This window comes from Strix aluco, chromosome 4 (genome assembly GCF_031877795.1).
Source record: "Strix aluco isolate bStrAlu1 chromosome 4, bStrAlu1.hap1, whole genome shotgun sequence".
NCBI classification, from domain to species: Eukaryota; Metazoa; Chordata; class Aves; order Strigiformes; family Strigidae; genus Strix; species Strix aluco.
In genome coordinates, this window is record NC_133934.1 from 93,748,791 (window position 1) to 93,770,062 (window position 21,272).

The 21,272-nt window shown below is 45.4% G+C and overlaps 1 protein-coding gene across 4 annotated transcripts in view; it reads right to left on the reverse strand.

Annotated features, from left to right (window-relative positions):
• PLEKHD1 (pleckstrin homology and coiled-coil domain containing D1) overlaps window positions 1–21,272 on the reverse strand; it is a 38,030-nt gene that overhangs the window by 2,849 nt on the left and 13,909 nt on the right. For all 4 annotated transcript variants that reach the window (XM_074824350.1, XM_074824352.1, XM_074824349.1 and 1 more), the window contains 11 exons: window positions 18,048–18,141; window positions 17,137–17,226; window positions 16,537–16,613; window positions 11,741–11,832; window positions 9,005–9,057; window positions 6,934–7,028; window positions 5,907–6,000; window positions 4,399–4,577; window positions 3,515–3,647; window positions 2,187–2,331; window positions 273–422 (listed from right to left, as the gene is read on the reverse strand). In XM_074824350.1, the coding sequence (XP_074680451.1) occupies window positions 273–422; window positions 2,187–2,331; window positions 3,515–3,647; window positions 4,399–4,577; window positions 5,907–6,000; window positions 6,934–7,028; window positions 9,005–9,057; window positions 11,741–11,832; window positions 16,537–16,613; window positions 17,137–17,226; window positions 18,048–18,141 (1,202 nt within the window). The remainder of the gene's footprint in view (window positions 1–272; window positions 423–2,186; window positions 2,332–3,514; window positions 3,648–4,398; window positions 4,578–5,906; window positions 6,001–6,933; window positions 7,029–9,004; window positions 9,058–11,740; window positions 11,833–16,536; window positions 16,614–17,136; window positions 17,227–18,047; window positions 18,142–21,272) is intronic.

Genomic DNA, 21,272 nt, shown 5'->3' on the forward strand with positions numbered 1-21,272 from the left:
GAATTCAGATGAATTCAGCTTTGAACATGTTTTTTTAGGGGCCCAGGACCATCACAGCGGTTACCTTTCAAGATACATGAAGAGACAGGCAACCAGTACGCAGACTCAATGCCTGCTCTCCGGGTAAGGAAGCTCCAAGTTTCTCTGTAGCTCCATTCTACTACTAGGGAATATGAAATATGAACCAGATTTGCAGACCTTACTGCTCTGTCAGCCTCATCTGCACTATCTGCTCCTGCAGGATATAGAGTAAGAAGCTGCCCAATACCTACAGTCATTCCACGAAGCACTGGCTCTCCGGCGGTGAAAGCGGCAGCTCTTTATGCGACGAGTGGCAGCCTTGTGGATGTACACAGAGTTCTTCATGATCACGGGCATCTTGGCCTCCAGCTCTGCATTGCGGATGCACTCTTCAAAGAACTCTGAGAAGAAGACACCACTTTGAGCAGTGACGGGAGAGACACTTTAAGCGATGAACTAGTCACAAGGGGCTGCACTCGCTTATGGGCTAAGCCAGGTAATGATGTTCTACACCTCCCTAGATCTTCACAAGCAACAATCCATGAAGCTCCAGAATATCATCAGAAGGAACAAGTTCAAAGTAACAAAACCCTCCAGTCCCCAACAAATGCATAATCAAATTATAGAAAGAACTGCAACCATCCATTCCCCATCAATCATTCCCACAACTCCTCATGTTTCAACTGCCAAAAGCCTCTGATATTGTGATAAAAACTTCTCAACTCTCTTGCAACAGAGGGGACCGAAGCTTTGCTCGTTGCACTTTCTTTGAAGGACTTCTAAAACCAGGCAAGTCTAACAGCAGAAAGGGAAATGTTGGCAACACTGGCACAGGCATACACACCCAGGTCATACATGGCCAGGGATTTCTTAATAGCATAGCCATTACTAGCACATACATACGTTACAGGCTCCATGCAAAGCCCCATGTCCAAACTCTGACAATGTTTTGCTCATCAGTACATTTTCACTCTTTGGAAGAAAACATCCCCCAAAATCTAAGACTGGAAATGAGTATCAGGAGACATTCAGCGCCAGAGGTTACTCACTTATGGCCTGTGTAGGAGCTCAGCTCTAGTTGAATGCTGAGCTCAACACATCCACTTCAGCTCTGTTTTCTTACCATGGTTCTGAGCCAGTGGGATGAAGTTCAGAATCATGCCCTTTTGTCTCAGTTTAGAAATCTGATGCAGACTCTACTGAATAATACTTATTTTATTTACATATATTTATATACATAAATTATAAACATGTGTGTGTATATATAAAACTATTTATACATGTATTTATACTTACATAAATATATATACTTAACAGTGTTCAGAATGCCACAGGACTTTTTGACTTTTCTGTATTTGTCCAATACATCCACCTTTCACTGAAATGAAGCCATAACTGCACAGATACAGCATCTGCATAACAGATTTCCCCTGCTGAGGGGAGGATATATATGATATCTCCTATACCTGAGGGTGGAAAACAAGCAAGACTTCACTGAAATGAAGCTGCTAATGTCAATTCCCAAACCTGACTCAAGCCAGAGTAATGCCCTATCTCACAAAAAAAAAAAAAAAAAAAAAAAAAAAAAAAGCAGCAAAGAAACAGGAATAAGCTGTGAGAAAGCTGAGTATTACACCTGACCTGTGGACTCCAGTCACCTCAGCATAGCAGTCCTGCTCTTAGGCAGTGATTCAGCTCTGAGTAGGGATCCAAACTTCACCTGCTGGGTCACCTACCAGAACGCTGCTACAGCAACCATGGTCCTCCTTAAACTGCTGATGATCTTGTAACCAAGGCTGTGAGAAGATTGTCTTGAGCATCAGAGGACTCTTTATACTCAGACCTAGTCAGTCTTTACAGCTCTGCCACAGCTTCCCTGTTTGACAGTTTAGAAAGCATTCACTCATCTCTGTCCCTAGGTTCATCTTCCAGCCAACAGGGAAGTCTGGGATTTTGTCCTCTTTTGAGGAAAAACACCAAGTGCCTGCATAGCATGTTCTGGCTCCTCAAAAAGGAAGTGTGGTTGAGGTACAAGGAGTTAGGAGAGCACATTATGTGCAGCTTTGCTAATTTGGGAACTTCTTTTTGTGTCTTGGAAGATGGGTAGAAACATTTTTCTCACTCACAGCTTGCTCATCAGTAGAGAGGATGGATGACTGACTTACTTCTCAAGTTACTGACATCTGCTTTCATCTTCTCCTCTTTCTCCTTGTTGCAATCCAGAGAATTTAAGCCTTGCTCCAAGCTCTGCAACGCTTCCTCAGCTTCTCTCAGCTTCTTCTCCAGATCCATGCGCACTTTCACCTCAGCCTGAGGAAGAGAATAAACATTGCTGAAAACCAGCTTGCATCTCAATAACCATCCTGCTAGCTCACAAGGTTTGTGAGGGACCCACTAAGCAGATGAAAATGAAAAGATGACAGTAACGAAAATGAATAGAAATATTGTAAGATAACATAAAGTTGTTTCTCATATCTTCAGACAGAATCTGAATTTGAAGTCCATATTATTTTAGTAATTCTCCTTTACTCTGACTTTCATCTTCAGAGCTTCCCTCTCATTGTATGAACCATGTGGAATCAGAGATGGTGTTTCAACACATGAATTTGTGCTTGCAGCTGCATCTTTTCAGCTGAGATGGACTTGAGATAAAGGCCATCAATTCCCACAAAGGGGTTTACAGTACTTAGTTTCAGAAACAAAACAGAAGAAAAGTTAGAAACAAAGGATAATATCAGTAGTTTCTTAGCTAATGAGAATAACTAATACAGCTTAGGTCAACTTAGCTTTAGTTTGGCCAAGTGGAAGGTTACAGGATAAGAAAATCTTGGAGTTGCAGGAAAAAGAAGAATTGGGGTTTTTTTGACAAAATATTTGTAGAAGGAAGTTGAGTGTCAAAACAGTCAATAAAGCATAACCTTTACATTATTTAGATGAAGAAAGGTAATTTTTCCAATTACCTTTGTGTAGATTAAGGTAGCTTCCATTATTAGGATAATGAAGGAGGGCTGATACCTCACTTGCATTTCTCTACTTTTGAACCCAACTTCATGCAGAGGTTCCTGAACATTTACAAATCTTAAGATTGATTCTCCGAGCACAAGTGAGGAGGGAAGATTTCTGCTCAGTTCTGCAATGTCATATTAGCATTTCTTTAAAATAATCTTTATTCTGGTTTTTGTCTATTTTCCTCTTTTTCATTTTTTTTCCTCCTTCCATCCGTAAATGATGCATTCACAGTAACAGACGAAAAGACTTTTACTGAATGGGTTAATCAGGCCTCAGAATGAGAAAATAAATAGCAGTGCTACATAGACACAACATGGCAACTTCACGTGTTACCATTGTATGAAGCCTAGCAAATGAAGATTTGTGATCACAAACCAAAACGAAAACAAAACTAAGTCTCCCACTTGATAGGCAATGAACTGAAAAGGAAAATGAGATAACTCTGGGGCTAGGGACAGCAATATGCAACATACACAGGGGGTACCTTGAGGTCTCTCTCCGTCTGCTGCTTCTCTGCAGTCAGCTCCGAGAGTGAGTTCTGCAGCGCTTGAGACTGGGAAGAGTAAAACTCCCGCTCCTCCTCCAGTGCTCGGGACCGCTCCTCATTCTCTTTCATCCTGGTGCATGGCACAGCAAAGGAACACATCCATTCCCACCACACACGCAGGAAGAAGGGGCTCAGTATCACAACGGGGCATGCTTAACTACCTGGCTGCCCTGAGCAGAGACACTAATAACAGCACTGTCTTTGTTTCATTTCAGCACCACAGGCATTGCTGGAGAAATCCAGGTGGACGATTCCTGAATAGAACATTCTCAACCCCCAGACGAGGTCCAGGAGCACCAAACACTTGTTATGGACAACTCCATGAACACCAAATGGATTCACATGCCTAAATCCTGACTTGAAAGCAGCAGGTCCAAGCGGCAGCAAGTTCAGGTCCCCTGCCTCACTCTGTCCCCTCTGAAGCATTTATAACCTGAACTCTTGCCATGGGCATCAGACAAGCTTCCAGGCTTGTCTTGTGTTGGCAATCAAAAAGCAAGTCAGCGGATAGTCAACATCATCTGGCACCGCTAAGGCTGAGCACAGCAGAAGTGTCCTCTTCCCTTTACCACACCCAAGAACAGAAACGATAAAGGATCTTGCCTCTCTGCAGGTCTCAGGATAAACAGGGGAACAGTTTTGAAGGGATCCTAATTTTCAGCCTGAAATATTTAGCCATATCCTTTCTGATTGCCTCCCACCTGCAAGGGGGAAAACCACTTCTTTTCACACTGGATCATATCTTGTCCCACATCCCTGTCTCTGGCACCACCATAAGAGCCCCTGCTCATTTTACCTCTTTTTATCCTGCTCCACTTTACCTCTTCTCTGCCAGGAGTTTCTCCTCCAAAAGTTTCTGCATCTTCTCTTCAATCTGTTGCAGGCTGCAGTGCAGTCCCCAGATGGGGCTCTGCTCCTTGCTGGGGCTGGTTGGAGGTAGGAGCTGGCTCTCATTCTCTTCCAGCATCTCCAACATTTGCTGCTTTTCCAGGGAGAGCTCCTTGAAGAAGGGCAGAGATTGTGAGTACCAGTTAAGTCTAACATTTCTGCTCCTGTTCCTGCCTGGCTCCTCCCTATTTGAATCCCTCCATCCTTACATCCACATGCCTCATTCAGATTAAAACCAAGAATAACAAAATTTGGTTTTTATTTCATACCTGCCTTTGTGGCGAGCAAGCCTCCACCATAGCTTTCGCTATGCAAGGGGGTGAGAACCTGCAGCCTCCTTTGACATGATATGCTAGTAAGGACCCAGCTCAGGGACTGGAGCATTGTGTTTTCCTAGTGCATCACCAGTGCCAGCAGCTTCCCTGCCTTCCCTCCTCAGCTCGCTCCTCAGCATGAACTAGAGGCATCCCCTCTGGTACTTCTAACTGCAGGGCAACAGGACATATCACAGTGTTTTCCTGTGAAGTGCTCAGTCCAGTGTGCAACTAGGGCATGAATAGTCCTTCCCTAGCTTTCCAGTTCTTTTTTCATACCCATAACTGCAGGCAAGGAGGAGAGCTTAAAGGAACATCAGCAACGGATTTCTGGACAAACTTGCAGGATCTGACACAAACATTAAGGACGATGTTGAGGCTTCAAGAAGGCCAGCTGTGTGGAAATTTCACAAACAGGATACATTTAGAAAAGCCACTTTCCACCAATCCACCAGAGTGATACCAAGTAAGGAAAGGGTTTAATACATCAACACTCTGTTTCCTAAATTCCCATGTGGTACAGGATTCCCTGGGAACCATGCTCCCTTCTGTGAATAACTGATGCCTCTCTGCTGCTCCAATTTCCACCAGGACTTAGGGAGTTGCAGTTAAAAAAAAAAAAATCAGAAAGCTATCACAGACTTATAAACATGTTGTCTGGAAGGGACCCTCTGGTAGGCTCTAGTCCAGCCTGCTGTTCAGAGCTGGTCTGTCAACACAGCAAGATACGATCAGCTGTGGCTTTCTACAGTCAGGTTGTGAAAACCTTCCAAGATGGAGGTTCCTCAGCCTCTCCCACTGCCTACCTACCTGTCTGCTGAAAAGTTTCTCCCTAGTGTTCAACCTGAGCTTCCCAAACTGCAACTTATGGTCCTACATCACATCACCTGGTACTGCTGGGAAAAGCTTAGTTCTCCTGGGCTCCGTATCACTTCTAGTCCTTTTCTGCACAGACTTTTGGCCTTCATATCAGCTACCGAATGAACCTGTTCATCCGCACAGGACTTAACTCCGGCACTAACGGATGTTAGATTCATTCCACAGGACAGCATTGCTTTCAGCCCTGGTCAGTTCTCATAGATCGTTCCCAAAATGCTGTCACTCAGAGGGGAGAAGTGGTCACTCACCTCTAGGGTTTTCTGTAAGGACTGTGTCAGGCTTCGCAACTCTTTCTTTTCTTCCTCCACTCCTTTAAGGGAGCGGGCTGTGAGCTCTAGCTCCCTAAAGAAGCAAAAAGGGTGATAGCTATTGCAGGGGAACACCAGCCCCACAGGCTGCGCTCAGACTACGCAGGCTGTGGATCTCTTAGTGCAGGACCTGCGACTGGTAGCTGGTACAGGCAGCCCTGGAGAGACAGGAGACTGCCAGGAAGTATCACGCCTTGAACACGCTACAGGCATCCAGGAACTTTACTGTGCCTCCTGATATTCAAACCAAAACCAGCTGTTACAGTGTGCTTCTCTAGCAAGGGCAGGGCCACAGCTGCAACTGGAAGAGCTCAGACAGGGCAGTCAGATCTAAGCAGATGTAGGTCTATGAAAACAAAAATAATTTGCAAAATCACACTGGCTTTTCTGAGATGTTATTTAGGGAAAGAAAAGGGGAAAAAAAAAAAAAAAAGAGGGCAATGGTAAAACATGCCCCTTCAACACTCAGGGCAAAGCACTTCTTGGATCCTTCCCTTTCTAAATACATTTGCTATTCATATTTTGCACAGTGTAACTCTTAAAATGACAAAATTATACTTGGTGAGGCAACTTCATTCTGCTGATGGTGGAAAACCAGATTCGGATGTCTAGAGCCTACATGGCTGGTCAGTCATTCAAACTAATTGCCTTTCTGAAATCCTCTAGCACCTGGCTGTTACCATGCTACCCCAACTAATCTGGGGTTTGCTCATGTCCCAGCCCTTTGAAAATGAAGTTGCTGGAGCCCTGAAACTATGCTGTATTCTATTGGTCACAGAAGTGATAGCAAATGCAGTTAAACAGATCTCAACTGTTCCTGTTTTTGTCAATATAGAATTTATCTCCTTTCCTGCATGCACAAAATATGTGGATTTTATGAACTGTTTTGATTCACCACCGCAGCAGCACTTCTGCCCAGCATGGGGGTTCGTGTCCTTTTCCTGCCCTGCACAGTTTGCTGCCTTACCGTCTGATCTGTTCCTGCTCCAGCCGCAGCTCCCGTACAACCTCTTCAAACCGGTGCTTCTCTGCTTCCAGGACCTGGTTCAGACGCTCGAGTTCCTGGACCGAAAGAAAAGACAGGAATGTACTCTGCTGACACACTCACAGTTAGGAAAGGCTTTCCTGTTAACAATGCCTGGGACTTTTAACCTGAGCTATGTAGAGCCACGGAGTGTCCGATTCCACCAGAGTTTCATTTAGCAGGCAATTAGAAGGGACTGAAGGTTGGTTAAGGATTTCGAGAGATCCAGAAGTCCCAGACAGATTACCAGGCACCTGGAAATCCCAGACACGCTCCCTGCACAGACCAGCTCTGTTGCACATATACAGAAGGGTCCAGAGCTCTCTGGGAAAGCTGGACTCAACAGCATGTACCATTTCCAGGTACCCACATGTGCAGGTACAGAAATCCCAGACAGGATTGTGACAGCCCCAGCACTTCAGTGCCTGAAGAGCGATATTTCCACTAGCTCAGCCTTGCTTCCCATCCCCACTGGCACAGGGAAACACAAACTGCATAGTTACAGCTTTGCACAGTTTAATCAGCCCGTCACTATTTTTGTGCTAATAAAACCATGCTTAAAGAGCCCTGAATACCACTAGCTATCCTCAAGCAGTGAAAGACTCTTCCCTTAGTCTAGAGGACACAGTTGTATTGAGACCTACTTCAGATGGAGGGAGACAGGGACTAAGTACAGCAAGGGTCCCGCTCCCGGTCAGGTACCCTTGCAGCCTTAGCTGCTAGGCAGAACCCCTGCTGCAGGCCCAGGCAGGTCACAAAACAGCACTGACACTAGATAAAAGACTCTTACTCATGGTGCAGATACATGGTTCAAGCTGCTTTCCCAGCATATTGCTCTGAAGCCTTCAGGTTCACAGCAGGTCAGACCGCCACAGCTCGGTGAGCTATATATTCATTTCTTCATCAGTTCCAAACTCCTTCAAACTAACCTGACCCCATCTCCTCTTTGTGGACAATGAAGATACCACGCATGGCTTTGTAAAAGCAGAGATTTGTTCCAGGGTCTTTAGACAAGGGCATTTCCCTCCCTGTGGCTGTGGGTTGTGCAGCTACCTCACCAGAAGCGGACATCTCCCTGTGAAGGCAGAAGTAGCTTAGCCCTAACGGAGTGTCCAAGCCACCTTTGTTTGGACTTTAGCTCTCCAGAAATGTACACAGGAAAAACCTAGGCCAGAAAAGCCTAGGTCAGCATTGCCATCTTTTACCAAAGAGAGGCAACAGTCATTTTGGATTAACTGGAGAGGAGATTATACAGTTGTTTGAGAGATTGCAATGTGGTGGTCTACATCCATACAGACTTTCCTAATGCGTGACAGGACAACATGTTTGCAAAGCTATCTTGCAGTAACTTTATGATGGTGCTATAAAAAACAGTATAGATTTGCGGTAAATATAAGAACGATCTACTTTTATTATATTAAGCAAATATAAGTTAGGATTAGTTTGGAAAACAATAATAAACTCGATAAATTAAGGTATAATAGTCATATCTAAGGGAGTGCTCTCTTGAGTTTTCCCTAGTGCAATGTTTATTATTCTCCCCATTTCTGGTGTGTCCAAAGAACAAACCACATTATTTTTTGCTGCTCCTTGTTTCTCACAACAGTATCTCTACATTAGAACGATGTAAGGTCTGTTTATTGACTTTCTAACTGTGGAGACAGACAAGTTGATTGCCACAGTCTTCTTGAATCTGCCAAATAATAAGTGTACAATTCAACCCAGTGAATATGAATTTTATGTGATCTTCCTCCCTGGTCCTCCTGGAGATATAATCACAAGCACACTGCGTGGCAAGTCCCTGTAAGGGGAGCAGAGATACACCTCCAGGACCCATCCCATGGCACAGCTCTTATTCCTCTCTTCATCCACAGGAGTCAGAGGTTGGCTGGAGACTCTTTTGGCTCTGCAGCCTCCCTCCCTGAACCCCAACGTGCCTTCAAACCAACAATTGCCAACCTCCCAGTCCTGCCACAGGGAACTTGAAGGAAATTGCCTTGTGATGAACACTCACCTCTTTCTGCTCCCTCTGCAGACACAGCTCTTCTGTTTCTTCCATTAGCTTATCTGCAGACACACACACACACAAAGGCCAAATGTAGAGAAAAACCATTTATATCCTGGGGATATTTATGAGCGTGAAACACTGACTGTTTGAAGCTTGAAAATGCAGCTTTCTCTATTGCTCTGTGTGTATCTGTCTGGGAGGCTCCAAAGGCTGAGATGGCACTAACAGGATGTTCTGTAATTTCCCTCCTGCCAAATAACTTAATAAACTAAACAACCATATTGCTGTGTACTCCTTCTAAGGTTTCCTCTCAATGTTCTTAAAGATCATTAACAAACTAACCTTCACAATCCTCTAGCTGAGTCAGGAGAATACTCTTATCTCTGGTTCATACATGAGGAAGCAAAGGCACGGAAAGGCTAAGTGGGTGCACAGGGTCACACACCACGTAGCAGCAGTCAGTTTTCCCCCTGCAGCTCAGTGCCCCATCCCTACCCACCTAGTACATCACCGTCTCCTTCAACAGCCTGAGCATCACTGCCAGCTCCCTATTGTCACCTTGGAATGTCCCAGCCAAGCCCAGAAATTGAACCCCTAATTTAGCCATAAAACTTTTAGCTGTTAAGAATTGTTCCCCTCAACATCAGTTGCTTTTGTCTACTGAAAAGGACACATGCCCACCAGAGGCTCTGCTCTGATCCTTACACTGTGACCTGATGTACCTACGTTGTGCTACGCTTTAATCTTGAACAGAGGCTCTGCCTTAGGCAGCTCTTAGTCTGTGATTAAGTCTTCCCCTTATCAGGCGAGAAAGACGCTACCAGTTTGCATTGTACTGGGGACCTGAAGAGATTACTACTGCTGGCAGGATTACTACTGCTAGGAAGGGCTGCTGGTGCCACAGCAATCGTGTTATATCACTAAAGCTCTGCTGACCACCACTACTGTATTTCCCTCCCACTCTTGTCCTCTTCCTCTTTGCCAGGATCCAGCACAACTGCACTGTAATGCTGCACAGACGCTCTCCCACCTTCCCTTTTCTGCCCCTCCTGGGAGGGGGCAGACTCAGGGCTTGATGGGCTTCTGCAAAGTCCCTGCCTGAGAGAGAAACCCTGTCTGGGTGGGGGCAGGTGGAAGGTAACTCTGGGGGAATTCAGGGAAATCCCCAGAGCAGTGTTTCCTTCCTCCAGAGAGCCTTGATCTGCTGCCAGGAGCAGCGCCTGACCTCAGAGCTTAACTACAGGATGGACACAGATCATTGAAGGTAAGGCTAATAAGGCAGAATCCTCAGCAGTTATACAGGAATAAATAGACAATTGCTGTCAAAAAGTAACCAACTGTGACAATTGACCAGCTCTGAATGTTCTTGTCATGGACCAAAGAACACAGTGAAATATATATTTTATATTCCAAATACCTTTTTGCCACAGAACACGTATTCCTCTATCACCTTGTCTTTTATTGTACTCTGTTCCTCTTTAGTCTCTTAGGCTCTTTAGTCTGCTCTGGTGGGTGCAGAACTTTCCTGTTTCTAATTTCCGTCATGTCTCTCCAGGTCCTTCTCTCAGCACTCCTTGTTATCCCTTTGTCAGGTGTGGAACCACTCCTCCCTGCCTGCCTCACGTATGAGCCCATCCATCAGCTCACGTGTACGAATGGTGTTTAGATGGCCAGAATGAACATGCCTTGATACTTGAATTATGATCCCTGTTACATGTGAGACCATATACTGAGATTTCCCCGATCAGCATGGATGCAGAAATGCAAAAGGCTCTTCAAGATTCCTCCAATGGTTTGGTGATTAGGAGTAGATACCACGAGCCCCTGCTCAAGGCACCACCAACCTGAAGCGCCCAGAGTTGCTGCTATCTTGTTTAAAGCAGATGACTGCCCAGACAAGTCACTGGGCTCATACATGTGATCAGCAGTCCCCAGGTCAGAAGGACTGTTACACCTTGCGGAATGCTCAACTTAGGAGGCATTTGGGTTAAAAAGGCTACTCTCCCTTGGCTCTTGCTATAGGCAACACAGAGCAGAAACACAGGACCTCCCAAGACAGTCAGAGTACCCAAGGGACTGCCATCCAGAGGCTGGTCTCTGTGAGTAGGGGATTGAACTAGATAACCTCCAGAAGTCTCTTCCAACCTAAATTATTCTATGTTCGTCTGAAGCAACTGCTCTCTCTCCATTGCCCACAGAGAGAGCAATGACAAATTAGCCACTGCCATTAGACACCTCAAGCCCATGTAAATGCTCCCACTTCAATATGAACAGCGTGAGCAAATGCAGACAAAGACCAAGTAGAGTAAGAACAAAAAAAAAACAGCTAGAAGAGGAAAACTCATGCATGAAAAGCTGTGATCAGCCTCAGAAATACCAGTCCTCTGTGATTCAGGGAGAGAAAGGTATTGGCTCTTTGCCTCGTGAGCAGCTGAAATCAGCACATCCAAACTTCTCAGGGGCAGCAAACATTTGTACAGTCCATCCATCAGGAGCTGCAGGACTGCAGCATGCTGGCCAAAGTACGTTCCTTCTTTCACACCATACAGCTGTCCAGATCCTACCTTAACATTTTCACATTTTGACCATCTTCAGAACCTGAATTTCAGCTGCTGACTACTCAAAAGCTTCATCCAGTAAAAGTCAACAGTAAAAGCTGCTTGGTTTGACCACACCAACAACTCCAGAAAAGCAAAATGGCTATTTTGGGGTTTATGGCTTTTGGAAGTAAAAGTTTCCTACCTAAATACTCCTGTTTCTCCTTGGCCAGCTGCAGACCTTGGGCTTCCAGGCTCTCAATCATGGCTTCTCCCAGCTGGGCATTCTTCCAGGTTCTAGAAAGAGCAGACACATAACTGACTGTGTAAGAGAGCTAAAGGTCCCACAGAGCAAGACAGGGGACTCAGCCTAGCAATCTTCTAAGAAATTCAAATACACAGACTCTCATCAGCTGGGACAGTGATTCTCTAAATTTTAATCCACAAACGAATTGGAGAAATTTCCCTGACATTCAGTAATTTATTTTTTGTTTTAATACAGGAGGTGTACATCAACACTGCACAGCTATTCAGATGTTTTTTTCCAGTATTCTGGAGATTTCTACACTGAGCTTAGTCTTAAGGGCTCTCCAGACCAACCCAGCCCATGCACAGCCTCCAACTGCAACAGGATGTACCTGGAACCCATTATATGGATCCCAACAGACTTCAGAACCAGATTTTAGCTTTTAACTCAACTAACTTCCCATCTGTCAGTGATATTGTCGTCTGCAGCCTTTCCAATATTTTGCTGCTATAGTCACTCTTCCCCTTCAAACATTAACCGTTTATTAACTCCTTCCCACAGCTTTCTGTCTTCATCCTTTTGGGTATCCATCACCCATCCTGGAACCAATTAATCCCTCTTCTTCTAAACTTGTAAGCCACTAGGATTTGGTGACTGGCCCTACACTGTGAGTAGCCTCTCCCTGTATAAACAGTGAAGAGCCAGAGGTAAAGGCCAGACAAGATGCTGGTAAGCAGGGAGAGTTAAAGGAAGCAGGCATATTCAAAGAGTACCTTGTGTTATTGTAGGACCATTGGCCAGAGGATCTCAAGGTCTCTTGAGCACATTATGAAACTAAGCTGCAAAAAAAGCCTGTGGAGCAGATGCCTATTACTGATTGAGTTGGTGGACAGGGCAGGCTTTAATACAGATATTAAATACCAAGGACAAGGACACACAAATCAAAACCAGAACCAGAAATGGAGTTTGTTGCTCACTTCTATTCATGTTCCATTAGAAAAAAAAAAAAATCTACATACATAAAATACATAAAAATGCATATGCAAAATTCATCCCAATCTATTTATATAGATGCACGTACAGGAACAACAATTGCTGCCCAGAAATTCTGCCATCTTTGTTAAATCCTAAGGGACCTTATTAATATTAAATACCTGTAAGCCTTCCCGTACCAGGCCTCTTTGTAAGCCATTTGCAATCGTAGCTTTTTGGAAACCGTTAAGCTGGCAATGTCTTATAAAACAATTTCAAGGCAACCTGTACTTCATCTCTTACAAAATCCAAATACATTAAACACACATCACCCCAGGGACAGCTCAAAGCTCCAGCAGCCCAAGCACTGCCTTGTGCTCTTTGCAGACAGCTGGGTTTCTTTTCACCTAATGAATATCTAGGATATTTCTAAAGTGCAGAGGAAATTAGAACACTAATTAAAAAGGTGATGTTTTTCCCACAGGTAGACATCTTCATCTTGAGTGAGAACATGCGGGTGTGAATGTGCTTTTCCACTAACATTCTCAGATACAGGATGAATCTGACCCAAAAGAAACCAACAGCAAACATCTCAAGGTGGGGCACGGGGTGGGGATGACAGAGTTTATCATATGATTACTTGGAGGGTTTCAAAATGGCTGTAGCCTTTGTTGTCTGTATATTAGATTCACTTTTTCAGTGCTCCCTCCCTTCCCTAGCCTACCAAGATGTTTACCTATCTGTTACTCAAAGAGTACTACACCCACTGCTGTATAACTTAGAAGATGCACCCATATCACTGTGTAGCATTTAAGCTTTTATTCCTTTTATGTGCTGGAACCAGTGCCAGTGTGTAACTGCAGCATCAGGGAGGTACAGGCTATGACTTCATCTCAGGGGCAAGGAAATGCTTTTTTTATATTGTATTTCTTACCAAGTGAGTTTTCATCAGAAAAAATACATTGCTTAAAGAGCAGGGTCAGGAAGGCTCTTGCGGCAATCTCCATTTGCTATACAGCTCAAACATCATTTATTCCAGTCCTTTTGCAGCACTGGAAACATCTCTAGCATTTCACCTTTCTCGGGAGCATCCACAACCAATTTTGGAGATGCTGGACACAGGACATAGGTACTTTGTAGCTGTTTTTCCCCCCATTGTCCACCAAGTCTACTTTTAACCAGTGTAGGGAATGCTGCTATGGATATAGAGAGTGTACCTATGCCCCTCTACCCTACTAGCAGCAGAAAAAACCTCTCTGGGTGGGAAGAGAGCCTGGCCAGCTGGGAGTCAGGGCTTTGTGCATTTCCAAAAAGCTTTCAAGATCTGACAAGTGTGGTAGGACAAAGCCACAACACATTAGAAGGGTGGAGAGACCATCAGCTTCCCTCTGCATTGAATAAGCTGTTTCCCCATCGAACCAGGAGGCTTGGAAAGGAGTGGAGACCTGAAGGCATCACTGAGCAGACTGTGATGGTGGAGGTTTTAAGCAGTTGTGCAGGCACACACACACCCCACCCAGCCCCAGATGTAAAGAGACAACAGATAAATTTGAAACAAAGGAGAGAGGATAGAGGACACTTCCCATCCTGGGTTCATTTTTTTCTCTTTCCTCTACTTAACAAAATCTCAGTCTATGGAGTTGGGGTTTTTTGAGGGTGGTGTGGTTTTTTGGGTTTTTTTTCCTTTGGTTGGTTTTAAATAATAAGGGAGACTGTAGGATGATCACAATAAACTAAGTGCTGCAGTGCCATTGGAAGTACAATCTCCATGTAGGAACAACAGGGCACTAAGGCAGGTTGACTAGAAGATTTCAGCTGTGTCCTTTTAGCTTTCCTATTCATTGCAGATCAATTTACTGGCCCATGCTGTGCCTTTCTGGCTGCTGCTTAACTCCCAACCTGACCCTGCTAACATAAATCACATAATCTGTGCTTTTCCTCACATGCAGGCTACCATCACCGCTGATTAGGTCAGTGCTGGAGCTGCATTGCTCTCCTCCTCTGATGCGAGAACAGAAGCAGAGAGGGGAGGGAAGGGGTTGTCTCAGGCAGATTTTCAGCTAGGTGTAAGTAGTCTGTTGTATGATAACAGCCACTATCTAGCTGCTGTTTTAAACACTAGTGCTGGAATACTGAAGCAAGGACTAGAGAAAACGCTGGCTCTTGAAACAAGCAGCCACACATGGCTTACTTGTGAGAACCCCTCCTGAACTGTGCACAGCCACACTCTTTCCCTCCCAAACACACCTGAAAGATTAATTTGGCCCCCAAATTTTTGCCCTTGGCAATAGTTAAGTTTAACACTGGTGTAGCACCAAGTGCAGACCTGTGCTATTGAAGAAAAACCTCTGAATTAGTCAAGGCTAAATCTGGGTCCCTTCCCCTCTGCAGTGACCAAGCCTGCTTGTGCTGAGTAGGTGACAGACCTCTGCCTCAGCTCTTGTGGCCCATGGGGCTCATGCTCCCTTGAAGCTTTAACCAGCAGCTTTGTGTTGCAGTTTGTACAGTACCATGGAGTTGCAGCTTGCTCTAGCACCAAAGCCAGGCTCACTGCAGCAGAGCAGAGCTTGGCTCGCACTGATCCACCGTAATGCTGTGTTCCCCATTAATTACAAATGAACATTTGCAGCCTCATAGCATTGGAATTAACTGAGATACTGCCTTTACCATGCACATGCTGGTGTTACAAGTTAAATTTGCCTGAAAGAGCAATTTTTGTCCCTCCAGTCACAAGAGACCACATACACACATTGTAACGCAGCCACAAAGAGCAGAGCAAAGTGCTCATTGCTTCAAGCTTCATAGCTGAATAGCAGGCTCTGCTCTACACACTCTGGAAGTTTCTACCCGGCTCGGGAGACTCAAATCCCTGTTTAAGTGTTACCTCTTCCTGCATCTACTGAGCTTTAGAAAGAGCCTGCTCTGGTTTTGCAGGACAGCTGCTCATTGTACTGTCAGGCTCCTGGGTGATGAGGGACTGCAGAGCTCGTGGCCAACAGACTGCAAATCTCTTCAGCATTCTCAGCAGACTATGAACTCAATATTGTATGCACACAGCAGTGAAACCCACTCACCCTTGTAGGTGGGCAGGAAGAGCTTTGCTAACACCTCCTCCCCTGGGATTTAGCCTGCCTCCACATTTCTGAATTAAACTGTCTTGAGAGGCCAAATCCTGCTGCTGTGTGGCCTGAGCGCCCTAGGGTCTGGGCAGAAGGGATGCACACCCCACGACCACACAATTGTCTCAGGGCTGCTGCTGACGTCTTGGCATGACCAGCACTGCACAGGATCCTCTCACCAGCAGGCTGTGGAGGCACATGGGCGGCTGTTCACTAACTTTGTGCCTTGCCTGTTCTGCTCTTATCTTACCCCAAATTCATACACCTGCAGTGCAGGGAGGTTTTCTGACCCGCACCTTTGTCAAGCCTACGGGTCTTGCTTCCCACACAAAACGGACCAGGAGAGCTCCCGTTCAGTCCCAGGTCCCACTTCTCTGAGGCAAAAGATGCCCCTCAGTGTATCAGCATTTGACAGATGACAGCCTGGGGTTGTTAGCAGAATCATACTGCATACCACACTGCACACCAAGGCAGGAAGCTTTGTGTCAGTTTTAGAGCATTCTCATTTATAGAAAGGACAGGTCCGGGAGACAAGCAAAGGTCTCACTAGTCTTGGGGAGCTTGTCTGCCTCCCCGTAGTCCTTCTAGCCAGGCTTCTTTCTCTTTATCCTGTACACATCTACAGAGCAGATCAAAGAAAATAAGGAATAGAAAGAAGCTTACACTTTTCCAGACTCCTGTAGCATCTCCAGCCACTGAGCCTGCTCAAACTCTGATTCGGCTGCTAGAACAATGTTACCCTAGAAGAGGGGAGGGGAGGGGAAAAAAACCCAGATTAGAGAGGCTGGTGCTTTACACCTCTGTGCACTCAGGGCATGATCTGGACACAGCTAGCACAGCTATGGCCAGAGGAGAGCCCACCACAAGCTTTCACCTCCATAGAAGGCATCATGTGGGAGCAAAAATGACCCAGGCCTACCACACATTGGAAAGAGATGCACGCGGCAAGCGGTCACGGTAGGAATAAAGTGATAGGGCAACATGAGCTCTAGGGCTCCTGAATACCTGTCTACTGGTCTGCTAGTATCATAAGACCTGCTGTCAGGAAGAGCAAGTTTCCTTCTTGGTTGTCAAAGCAGAAACAGCAGCAAAGCCTTGAGGGGACTTGGGATGCTAAGACACCCTCTCTCTCAGGATAATCTGCCCAGAGAGGGTAGGCACACCTTGGCAGGGTGGGAAAGACTGCCCATGCAGCTCTGCTCATCAGCAATAAAATGTTTTGTGGTATTTGGATTTTTCTGACAAGAAAAGAAGTCTACTTACATGGAAGTCTTCATGAGAGATCTTTATGGCATAAGGCATGTTGGGCTCTTCTTTGGGCTCCACGATGCAGCCTCCCAGGGGTATGACACCCTGGGGATAAACCAGAGTGCTCCAATCAGTCAGCAAAATCAAGAGCTGAACTCTTACTCTTGGTCACTCATGGGCCTCTGCCCTGCCTTGACTGTCCCAGGAGGGGCAATACTGAAAAGCAGAGGGACTCCCACCACAACCAGGAGACCTCCAAGTGGTATCTGAAAGGGGATAAAAGATGGCTCTCCTGCATCCAGCTTGGAGGGAAAGCTGCTAGCTAGAACTCTTATCACAGTGTGGTACCGTGAGAGAGGTGGTGCATCCATTACAGTCACCACCCCACACGTGCTGTGAGGGGACAGATGGTGGCCTGCTGCCCCTAATCAGGCCGAGTGAAATCAGCACCTTTGGAAGCACATGTGCTTCATCAGCCTCAAGTGACTACAGAGGATAAAAGCAGACTCAGAGCACAGAGTACCCCTGTGAGAGCTCCAGGCAGCAAAGCTACAGAGGCTGCTTCTCAGGGCTGAGGGCATGTGGGTTAGCAGGGGCTGGCTGCAGGTTAGGAACAAGCAGCAACCAAAGCTGTTAGCCCCACCACTGGCTTTGCCAGGAGTATGCTCATAACCACAAGATTAGTTGATTAGGAGATCATGAAAACAAGGGAATACTTCTACTATCAGGTTAAAAAAAAATATTAGTCATGTACCTGCTGAATCATTAAGGAGCCTGAAGAGGTACTGACAAGATTCTTGCTTTTTTTTGAGACTTCCCTCGATCTGTGAGAAGTTTAACTTACCTCTTCTTCACTTGTGGGGCCTGTGGAGGGGGAGGGAAGCTAGACACAGAATAATCCCCTCTCCCATGCAAACACTGCTCACCTTGGGGTGGATATTGAAGTATTTGTTGCTTTCAAAACTCTTCTTCTCACTCTCAGCATAGTAGAGCAGGAAACTTTCCTTAATTATGAAGAACCTTTAAGACAGAGAAAGGAAATAAATTCTGCTAGAACAGAGGTCGTGGTTCACAGCACAAGAAAATCTCCACCTAAAGCTGCTTTCTGAGCAGAAGGGTTTACTATTCCCATCTAAGCCTAAGGTCAGGTGCCTTACTTCTGCTCATAGTCAAGACCTAATGCTTAACACTAAGTGCCAAGTTCAAGTGCTTTGTGCTTGCAGTTTATCACAGCATCCACACACGAGTGTTGAAGGCAAACCATAGCACCATTTACTCACAGGGGAACAGGATGGCAATCTGTGTCCAAGACAGGAGAATAGTCAAAGCCTTTTGGCATCTTGACCTGTGCACGCTCTATCTAGTCCATGTGTTGGATTCAACCTCTTGGAAGACAGCTGCTCCTTCTTCTAAGGGTCTCTCTCACATGGGCTAAGAGCAACTAAAAGCTTATTTTTGCAATCTACTCCCTGCCACTCTCTTTCTTCCCATCTCAGCATAAGCCAAAAGGGAAGTGTTTCCACTGTAACACTGAGTCACATGGCAGGGAGAGTCACAGGCTAGCATCCCCAAGTGACTCTTGAGGCAAAAGATTGGCCACGAAATCACTCAGGAGCAAAAATAAATTTTAGAGATATTTTAAAGTAGAGCTCCTGGCAAAATCTCCTGTCATTGACCTTTGTAAATACAAAGGAAATTAATTATTTTTTTTTCTCATATGTGTCACATTAAAATGTGCCTTGTTCTGCTCAGTTAGCCTTAGGTATGCTCTGATGAACACTATATAGTAGCCACAAAATATCACAGCTTCTGTAAACCAAGCCTCTAATTTACTGGAGCGTGTCCTCAAAATTGTGATTAAAGGAGTGCCACTTTTAGCTTATTTGGATGTTCAAAATGCCCCTGGGAGAGTCCCTCTCCTCTTCAAAAATTGAGGTTGCATTTACCCTGCAGGCAGTGGTACAGAGGAGAGATATCTGACTTAGCTTAAATTCAGTCCGAATCTCTGCAGCACTCAAAATTTCTGAAGAGCAGCTGAAAAAATGGGGACGAGTTTAATAGGGATGTTTCAGAAGAATAAATGACAAAGAAAATGTGTTGCACTGTTCTGTACATGTTTTCTGATATGAGAAAAGAGGGATTTGGGAAGAAAGTGAAAGGCAATAGCTGAAAATTAATAAAGAATGCCTTTTCACACTGCACAAAACACTGCTGTGTAAATCACTTTCATGTGGTCCCAAGGACAAGAGCTCATGAGGAATCTGGAAAGGATAAGGCATTTCTGTGAATAACAAGAACATCCCCAGAAAACCCTCCTGCCTCTGGGCAGAAAGACTCTGCTGAGAGGGATCAGGAAGAGACTTCTCCAGGCAACGCTTCCCAGTTGTGCAGCCTGGGGATTCCTGCACCTTCCTCTGAAGCCACTGTTAGCGATGGGCTACAGGCCGAGAGGTCTGATCCACAAGAGCAACTGTAATACCTCCATGTGCCTGTGCTACCCCAGTCCTCTCCTGAAGCAGAGGGCCTGTCAGATGCAGCTGAGTGCTGCCTCCAGTACAGACAAGCACAGCAATCTGATACTAGTTTAGTTTCTAAAGCTAAAGAAAGAAATCGAAGCTGGCAGAGAATTATCATTATAATAAAATAATATATATTATAATATATTATTATTATACTTGGGGGAAAGCTTTAACACTTCCACCAGCTCCTACCTCTTGCTCTTCTGCCGTGGCTCTGACAAAACAGATGAAATTGCCACATGCCATGGAAACACAAACCATGGGTTCACAGAGGGACTGAAAAACACGGAACAAAGCTAAACTTCTGACTGCCCGCAGCAAGCTCAAGCTCTGGACCTACTGTGCACCAGCTCCAAAATGTTTAAAAGTGACAGTCGTTGAACATGTGCGTATTTACATCCAGAACTCTTCATAATGTACAAACACCAGCAGCAATTATTGAGCCCCAAATTTTTTCTTCTCCTTGCCCACTCATCTATACCTGTTTCTGTTGACATCAGAGGTGGGAAGAAGCAGCCAGCTTGCTTCCTCAACAGGACACTGTCTTCTCATTTGATACTCCATGAACACAGCTGACTGCCTAACTTCACCTCTTGTTCCTGACCACAGCCTGGCAAAATCTCTCTGGGCAGAACAGCACAATTCAGTGCAAAAATCACTCTTCTGCACTGAGTTCATTAGGTTGACAGAAGACTGAAAAGATGCTCATTCACAGTGCAGCCTGTCCAGCATGTCATCTGAGTAGGAGCAGTTACTATTCACCTTCCACCGTGGGGACCACCTCCTTTCCAGCCTGAGCTCATGTTCCAGTGCACCTCTCAGAGGAGCTGCATCTAACGTCCCCTCAGCTGGGAAAGCAATGCCTGACCAAACTGCGGTGGCTGTCCACATTCCCTCTGTATGACTGTAAGAGATGCCTAAGATGGACAGGGAGATGGACTGTCCATGGGGCACAACTCACTTTCCCTGTTGTAGAAATCTCCGTTCTAAATCTCTTGCCAGCATCACAGATCGGGGACCAGAATGGTTTCCTCATGACAGTAGGCAGGGATGGGAAGCAGCATCCCAGAGAAGCAGGGGGGCTGAACTGCTCACACAACTTTGAGACACCAGCCTATTTATAGCAGATGCATTAGGCCCATCTAGGTGGGACACATTACTGTGGTCTCACCTCTGCGTGAAACAAGGGTTGGTATTTTCAGATATATTTGCATTAATGGCAAAGGCAGCCACAACCCCTGCAGCAGGCTCAGAGCTGACCCTGGCCAAGGCACATATCAGAGAGACCTCCACAGAGCAGACAGGGCTTGTTTTTGGTTCCTCCTGTCCACATCACTTCTGTAAGCAGCAGCCTTGTGCCTTTGTTTCATTTAACTCTGTAAGAAAGTTTTCTTATGAGTAGCTGCATCTTCACTTTATGTCTCTAATGCTTAGTTCAACAGGGACTTGATTTTTTTAGAGGAACATGTTATCTCATCTGCACAATAAATACAGAAATAACATCTTTAAAGAACAATCCTGCCTGAAAAATGGCCTGTGCTTGGTCCGGTGGGTTAGAGTGTACCAGATACTGTAGGCACGAATAGGAAACTAAAGAATAAAAAAACCAACACACCACATGAAAAGGAGGAA